Genomic DNA, 9,399 nt, shown 5'->3' with positions numbered 1-9,399 from the left:
GTGTTATTACGGTGTTACCCTCACGGTTGTTCTACATGTAGAAACGTGTTATTACGGTGTTACCCTCACGATTGTTCTACATGTAGAAACGTGTTATTACAGTGTTACCCTCACGGTTGTTCTACATGTAGAAACGTGTTATTACGGTGTTACCCTCACGATTGTTCTACAATTAAAAACGTGTTATTACGGTGTTACCCTCACGATTATTCTACATGTAGAAACGTGTTATTACGGTGTAACCCTCACGATTGTTCTACATGTAGAAACGTGTTATTACAGTATTATTCTCACGACTGTTATACAAGTAGAAACGTGTTATTACGGTGTTACCCTCACGATTGTTCTACATGTAGAAACGTGTTATTACGGTGTTACCCTCACGATTGTTCTACATGTAGAAACGTGTTATTACGGCGTTACCCTCACGATTATACATGTAGAAACGTGTTATTACGGCGTTACCCTCACGACTGTTATACATGTAGAAACGTGTTATTACGGCGTTACCCTCACGACTGTTCTACATGTAGAAACGTGTTATTACGGCGTTACCCTCACGACTGTTCTACATGTAGAAACGTGTTATTACAGTATTATCCTCACGACTGTTATACAAGTAGAAACGTGTTATTACAGTATTATCCTCACGACTGTTATACTAGTATACCCGAAATACAACTTGTATAATCAGTTATTTAGTAAGATATAAGGCTATTTTCTATACATTGCTACTTCAATATCATGATATGCTTTTCTACTCAAGCTGACTCAATAATTTATATTAATAAAAACATCATAAATATAATTCTGAGATGTAATATAATTGATAAAATTTACAGTGCACGCCAAAAGAATTGTTCTTCAAGTGACTGAAGATAAAAGTAGCTTCTATTGTCTGTTGTATATCAGCCAGACTGAAGAGTCCTGGCACTAGGCGAAAGGACGCGTCGGCACATGATACATCGGATATAATATGGTTAAAATTCTTCTCTACGTTTTTATAACAGTAAACTTGAGCATTTTAACACTTAACTACCTCCAAAATTAACATATCCGGTTACAGACCACCCCCATCATCCCTGAATTACTTCAGCCATTATTACGTCACGTGACTCACCTGTATCCTGAACAAAAAACTCCCCAAGTGGCTTGGCAATAAATCTGAGGCTTATAATGCCAAAAACCGAGTTTCGATAGCCGTGATGGGCACTTCACAGATAGCCCATAGTGAAGCTTTGCGCTTAACAACAAACAAACAAAAAACTTTCAAGTTCTAGAGTGTAGAGCTCGTAACAGAATGTTGATGTATACGTTGTCTTGGAAAATTAGATACTGTATTTCGTCAAGTGTATGCAATAAGAGTTTAATGATATCAGAACCATACTTAAGGAGTTACATTAATTTGTTATACAAAAACTCTGATAACGAGTTTATTTTTTATAATTAAACCTCGGAGACTTTTCTTATTCGACATTAAGTTACCCTTCTACCTTACTAGCAAATCGAGAAAACATTGGAAAAATTTGATTGTATGATGATAATTGTTGATGTATATTTAGCTTCGTCAGGGACCACCGCCAGCCGCCTCTACCCCCATGGGAGAACCCTCCGCCACCAGCGTCACCGTCCCAATTACCGTAGAAACAGCAAAGGAAAACTTCATCCTTCGACCTCCCCAGCGATCCCTCACCTCTCCCCTTCCTTTTCCTCAACCAGTCCCTCCACCACCCCGTATCCCACCTTCCACGAGTCTCTATAGCAGCCACGACAGTGGATTCAGCAATGATGTCATTTATGGTGGTAAAGTTTCGGAAGTTAGCCTTTCAAGTCCAAGGTGAGGCTTGTTCTCTTCAGAAAATATAACTAGTAGATAAATACGTCTATATTCTACTATCTCATCTGTAATAGCAGTATGTGTCGTTCCACACTTCAACCTCAAAATCTAATTTTGTAGTAAACAGTATTCTCATTTCACATAAAACATCAGACTCGGTTCTTATATAATAGTTTATTTAATGCACTCTTTTTCTACGTCTTTTCATAAAAATTCTTAACGAAGATATATTTATTTTCACGTTTGTTTTAGCTCACTTCTTCCATTTAGTGTTATATAACTTTTTATAAGCCAGTGCTACCCTAAAGTGACCAAACCTGTTTGTTAGCGCCCTACACTTCAAACCGACTAACATCGTTCTTTATATCTCTTACAGGTACAAGGTGTTTACCAGCGCCCTACACTTCAAAACGACTAACATCGTTCTTTATATCTCTTACAGGTACAAGGTGTTTACCAGCGCCCTACACTTCAAAACGACTAACATCGTTCTTTATATCTCTTACAGGTACAAGGTGTTTTACCAGCGCCCTACACTTCAAAACGACTAACATCGTTCTTTATATCTCTTACAGGTACAAGGTGTTTACCAGTGCCCTACACTTCAAAACGACTAACATCGTTCTTTATATCTCTTACAGGTACAAGGTGTTTACCAGTGCCCTACACTTCAAAACGACTAACATCGTTCTTTATATCTCTTACAGGTACAAGGTGTTTACCAGCGCCCTACACTTCAAAACGACTAACATCGTTCTTTATATCTCTTACAGGTACAAGGTGTTTACCAGTGCCCTACACTTCAAAACGACTAACATCGTTCTTTATATCTCTTACAGGTACAAGGTGTTTACCAGCGCCCTACACTTCAAAACGACTAACATCGTTCTTTATATCTCTTACAGGGACATGGTGTTTACCAGCGCCCTCTACCTCAAAACGACTAACATCGAACTTTCTATTTCTTTAAAGGGGCAACGTGTTTGCCAGCGCCCTCTACTTCAACACGAGTAATAATTTGTACATTCTATTTCTTACAGAGACAACGTGTTTGCCAGCGTGAAGCTACGTAAGGTAACAACCAATGATCGGTCAGCTCCAAGAATAACATAGTATTAATATTTCTGTTGAAAAAGGTACTTATTTAAATATTTGGTCACATAGTATTTCCCAACTGTTGTTGAATCAATCGTCAGTTCAGAGTTGTAAAGTTTTAATATTAATAAATGTTTTCCTTAGAAAAGAAAAATCTGGACTTTGTTTTATTTTTTACACAAATGTCAGAATGAACACTAACAGAGAACTCTTATTAAGTATAAAAATACGAAATCTTTATCCATTAAACAAGAAAACCGAGTCACATTATTTCTCACGAGAATTGAATTTGAAGTGATCCAGACATAGAACTAGGCCTTACGTATTGTCTCTTACCAGTTTTGGCGATGACACCGTGGTCTCGCAAAGTGTCGTTTAATTGTCGAACCGTTTATATAAAACTAGGCCTTACCTATTGTCTTTTACCAGTTTTGGCGATGACACCGTGGTCTCGCAAAGTGTCGTTTAATTGTCGAACCGTTTATATCATATATGCCAAAGCGTTATTTTACGGTACTCTATAAAACAGTATTTTAAATACAACTTGCTAGATTAAGATGCTCTCCTGATACAGTCAGGGGGTATGTCCAGCACTTATTTCTTGGGGAGTTATAACTTCTTATGGAGTGAGAGAGACGTACTCCCTCAGCCATACGGAATTAACTTTTAATACTAGTATTAGTGGTAAGTCTGACTTAACAACGTCTCCATAAAAATTCAGAAACTAATGTACGCCTAACTTACTTGCACAATTTCCTTGATAACCGTTCCATAACAAACACGCAGTTTGACTCACTGACTATTTGAATCACAAACAAACTTACTCTCACTGTCTAACTCACTGACACTGAATTCTTTAACCCTTATATTTTGTATTATACTTGTTTACTGTGTATTAGACTAAGCTGCTAAATGTTGTGTCCTAACGAGCTCCCTCTAGCACACAAACATCTAAATTAAAATATTAAAAGAATGGCTTACAACAGTATGAAAAATTATCGATACTTTTTTTATATAACATAACAATACAGTCTGAAAAATGTAAAGTCATCTCTAATACTTGTCACGAATCAAAAAGACGTGTTAACTTTGTTAACTTGTGCTTTTGTTTTGTGCCAACTCGTAGTGAAATACAAAACAACTGTGTGTACATCACCGAACCAATGAACGATCCTTAAAACTGACACCAGTGAATATAGAACGACATTTTGGGTCAAAAAGCACGAATGATTTACGATTCAGCTTGTATCTAAACGCGGGAGAGAACGTGTAAACCAGGGAAATAAATCAATGTTGCTTGTCAACCACCAAATAAAAACAAGAATAAATAAGAAAACATCACCAAGTACAAGAACTGAATTTCTGAAAATGTGCCGCATTATAAAAAAACAAAAGCACAACTAATAATTATGTTGACCGAATGCAGCTGAAAATCGAAGTAACCTAATAGCAGATTTTGTTTTTTTAAATCCCTAATAACAAATTCGTAATTGAATACGTGAATAAGATATTTTAGTGTCTAAAATAATGAACTGTTTGAATGACCATTGTTACAAAACTAGCAGAAGAACAGATGTGTTGTTGTCATGGTTACAGTGGTGCTGGATGACGAAAGTGTCGAGTTCCAGTTTCTCTTAGAAAACTAGCTCAATTTACTGTCTCTAGATGTTACTGGAATTGAAGTGTATGATTAAAATTATTATAGTGTGATTACGAATGAATAATAGTTTATATTTATTTAATAGAACTTGGATATATTTAAAGATTTTTTTTTTAATTCCACAGAAAACAAGAAAGTTCGAACCATACCCAACGAATGAAGTAGTATAATCATCTTACATGTAAGATCACAGTAATCACAATAACACTCGACGACACTACTATAGGGTTTATAAAGAGCTCTCCAACTGAGATGAAAATCAAAAGACCTGCTATTCGCATAGCACAATAGGGTCAATTTTTCCAGAGTGCATTGGTTTTCGTGTCACTTTGTATTCCTAAAGCACTACAGAGTTGATCTCGCTAAAGAACAAACATGGTACTAAACCAAAGAGCAGTATAGTGACACCTTTCCTGGGATAGTTGAACAGTACCAAAAGAAGAACGACCAACGACATCATCAAGTTGGCCATATTCCAGAACTAGGTTTCTGTGTGGTACATTCTGCTAGCACAGCTGTAAGTCTGCGGACTTATAACGCGTTTCGATACCCGTGGTGGGCATAGAATATACAGCCCATTGTGTAGCTTTATGCTTAACCACAAACAAATTGCTTGCGAGGCCATGAAAAGTTCACCTGTATGAACTAACAGAAAAAGAAACACCTAGTGTGTTTCACACAAATAATACAAAAGTTGAAGGAACATACTGTATTTCCGGAAAAACACGAAACTGGATGTGAAAATAAAAGTTTTCATGATCTAACAAAAACTTTAGCACTAGAATACTGGTAAAAGATATGGGCCTTGCTAGATAAATACAGGCCCAACTATAGAAGCTGTTGTTACTGAACTAAGAATACTGTGGGCCTAGCTAAATAAACATACACTACTGAGCTAAAATACATGTGAGCCTAGCCAAAGAAACATATACTACTGAACTAAGATAAATGTGGGCCTAGCCAAAAAAACATATACTACTGAACTAAAATAAATGTGGGCCTAGCCAAAGAAACATACACTACTGAACTAAGATAAATGTGGGCCTAGCCAAAGAAACATATACTACTGAACTAAAATAAATGTGGGCCTAGCCAAAGAAACATACACTACTGAACTAAGATAAATGTGGGCCTAGCAAAAGAAACATACACTACTGAACTAAGATAAATGTGGGCATAGCCAAAGAAACATCATTATTGAACTAAGATAAATGTGGGCCTAGCCAAAGAAATGTCTGATAAATAATACTAGTGTCTTAAAACACAGAAACGTCTGACAAATAATACTAATGTCTTAAAACACGGGAATGTTTGACAAATAATACTAGTGTCTTAAAACACAGAAATGTAAGACAAATAATACTAGTGTCTTAAAACACGGGAATGTTTGACAAATAATACTAGTGTCTTAAAACACGGGAATATCTGATAAATAACACTAGTGTCTTCAAACACGGGAAAGTTTTACAAATAATACTAGTGTCTTAAAACACGGGAATATCTGATAAATAACACTAGTGTCTTAAAACACTGGAATATCTGATAAATAACACTAGTATTTAATACACTGGAATATCTGACAAATATCACTAGTGTCTTAAAACAGAGGAATGTCTGACAATCAGATTTAACAAGATTAGTGATTTCATGAAGTATAGAATTTTCTAGTGTACATTAAACCAATATCTCTATAAAACATACCAATGATTAATTTCATAAATATTATTCAACAAATAACACTGAGGTTTTTTGATAAACACTAAACTAATATTTCTATAGTACGTGTAGTAATGCCTGAAAATTGTTATTTAACACTAAAACTAATGAATATCTCTATGTAATATTCATGCTTGAAGAATATTATTTAACAAAGGTACCATAGAGTTCCATTGAAATCTGTTAAGCCTTTTTTATTTAACAGCACTACAGTACTATCACCATCATGACTCTGTTTAATAAACGAAATACTGAAAGAAGTTATTAACTTCACTAGATTTCAGTACTTACACTTTAATAAAGCTTCAGTTTGGAAATAATTCTAGTTTTCCGCGTGAATCCACGACTGCCACAGTTACGGACAAGTATCACAATCATATTAAATATTGATCCGAGTTTTAATGAAATAGTCCATTCAAAATTAAAATACAGTTTGTTCCTGTTGTCCTCCAAGATATTTGCCTCATCTTCAAGTCGAAGCTCATTTTATTCATGTTTAATAAGATAAGGTTCAGAAGAAACTAGCAGACTTTGTTTAGTTAGTTTGTCTACACAGCTAGAAATATCGATTAGCTAGAAGTGGGTACTTGTTTATTGTCAGTATTTGTAAGACACTAGTTATGGAAAGCAGTTTCTGAAATAAGCGTAACACTTTTTTCTCATACTGCTGTCACTCGGTGGAACAGCGGTAAGTTTACGGACTTACAACGCCAAAATCCAGGGCTCGATTTCCCGCATGTGTGTATCTTTGCGCTAAAAAATAAAAGAAAACAACAATAACATTTTTCGAAACGGGTGTGACGTAGTGGATAGCGTCCTGTATTATAAAACCAAGAGTCCAAAATTCATGTTCTGTTGCTTTAAGATCGCGGTTCTCACTTTGGAAATGTGAATATTTGGTTGTAAATACAATACTTTTATTGAAAAAACGTAGCCATGTTATCCATATGACAAAATGTTGTTAAACTACGTTAACTTTTAATCCATATCTGTGGTAATCTCCACAAGATCGAATAAAACAAATTTAGGCCTGGTATATCCTAGTGGTTAGTTAGGGAGATCAACTCGAAACCTGCTGGTCGTGGGTTCGAATCCCATTATTGAACATGCTCGCCCTTTCAGCCGTGGGGCGTATAATGTGATGGTCAATTCCACTACTCGATTAGAAAAGCCCAAGAGCTTGGTGGAGTTGATCAGCTGTCTTATCTCAAAACTATCACTTCTAAATTAGGGGCAGCTAGCCCTCGAGTAACTTTGTAAGAAATTCAACAAACAAACAGAAGCTACATCGAATATAACTAGTTGTGGTGGTAAAGAGGATTGTCGAGGCTTAAACTACCCCGAAATATGCCTTAGGTTCATCTGTCTCTTCCCCCACCCCACCCCCACACACACAACGAATAACGTTTACTGTACAAATTGGTGCACTTTCAACTTTTTCTAGCCCATTTCAACTCCCTCATCGGAAAGAGGCTGGAGACAACCCTGGATATAACGTCGAATAGAGAGTGGGAAGAAGTCGAAATACTGGGTTTAAAATAAATCAATAAATGGGTTATCTCCCAATCTTCTTGTGGGAAATTAAATAATTTAAACAACTCAATATATGGTTTTCAGATATCCTGACACTAAAATATAGCTTATTTTGTATTAAATATATTTTTGTCAATAAGAGTAACTCATTAACTAGTCTAATAACGCTTTCATAGAGGACAGATTTTAATGGATCTGGTGCTTTATTAAAGGACAGGTTTTAATGGATCTAATGCTTTCATAGATGACAGTTTTTAATGCATCTGGTGCTTTATTAGAGAACAGGTTTTTATGGATCTAATGCTTTCTTACAGGGTAGGTTTTAACGGATCTGATACTCTCTTAGAGGAGCCCACCCCGTGACACAGCGGTATGTCTGCAGACTTACAACGCTAGAAATCGGGTTTCGATACCCATGGTGGGCAGAGCACGGATAGCCCATTGTGTAGCTTTGTGCTTAACTTCAAACAAACAAATAATCTCTCAGAGGACTGGTTTCTAATGGATTTTTTGCTTTCTCATAGTACAGATTCTTTATTAATCTGAAGCTTTCTTAGAGGACGGGTTCTAATAGGTCTGAAGCTTTCTAAAAGGACAGGAATCAATTTTTCCAATAAACTCGATCTGTTGTTTCTTCTGATTTTATTCGACTTTAATATTTCGTAGTTCGATACCTGCCAGTAAACAATATTAAGTCTGATATGTTTTAGCTCGAGATTTGGTTTCATCGCTTGGTATCTAAAGTATTATATTTTCTTGTTTGTATGTAATTAAACATAAAGCTACGCAATGGGCTATCTGTGCTGTGCCCACAACGGTAATCGAAACCTGGTTTCTAGCGTTATAAGTCCGCAGACTTCTCGCTGTGCCACTGTGAAAGACCTGGTTAAGTTACTTAATATTTAATACTTTAAATCTCGTGTTTTCTGATAAAAGATCTAGTTTCATTATTCAGTATTTGATTAATCAAATCTCATGTTTTCTGGTAGACGACCTATTTTTATTGCTTAGAACTTATATCTTCCCGATAGGGAGAGACATATTGTATACCCTAGGTTTCTTTCTCTGTGTTCCACTCCTTTACTTCTGAGCCAATCATCTTTAATCTCGATTGTATATACCTACGTTCAGACACGTTTTTCAGTTCCTATTTCCTTAAGCCCCGTTTCGATTTTAGGGGGTCAAAAATCAAAAACGCATATTTTGGCCTATTATTCCATTATATTTCCCTTTATCCAAATGAAACTTGACACTTTAAGATACCCCACAAAATAAAACAGACGTATTTGAGATCTGTCCCTCTTTTGATTTTACACGGGTGTAATATACTGGAAGTTGTTACCTTAAACTTAAAGGAAACTTGTAAAACGAAAGAATTCAAACTTAGCTTACTTACAGTAATAAGTTGCTGAGTTGTAAATGACTTTTTAGAATATTGCGGTGGCCATCCGACCCCATCCCCTTGGCGGGAGGATACTGTTATGTCTCTGTTCGTTTGTTAATTTCCCGTAAAAATTCTTCACGAGGGACTTCAGCGATACAAGTCCTTTCTTAAATA

The 9,399-nt window shown here is 36.0% G+C and overlaps 1 protein-coding gene across 1 annotated transcript in view; it reads left to right on the top strand.

Moving 5' to 3' along the window:
* The window catches only part of LOC106473944 (brain-specific angiogenesis inhibitor 1-associated protein 2-like protein 2), an 8,796-nt gene extending 5,720 nt beyond the window's left edge, over positions 1–3,076 (top strand). The window contains exons 5-6 of the mRNA XM_013934633.2: positions 1,563–1,837; positions 2,878–3,076. Coding sequence (XP_013790087.2) covers positions 1,563–1,837; positions 2,878–2,950 — 348 coding nt within the window. The 3' untranslated portion in view covers positions 2,951–3,076. The remainder of the gene's footprint in view (positions 1–1,562; positions 1,838–2,877) is intronic.
* Positions 3,077–9,399: the final 6,323 nt, after the last annotated feature.

Source organism: Limulus polyphemus, unplaced genomic scaffold, assembly GCF_000517525.1.
Source record: "Limulus polyphemus unplaced genomic scaffold, Limulus_polyphemus-2.1.2 Scaffold6660, whole genome shotgun sequence".
Classification (NCBI taxonomy): domain Eukaryota; kingdom Metazoa; phylum Arthropoda; class Merostomata; order Xiphosura; family Limulidae; genus Limulus; species Limulus polyphemus.
The sequence above is the reverse complement of the archived record's forward strand: the minus strand, read 5'-3'. Positions and strand labels throughout refer to the sequence as shown.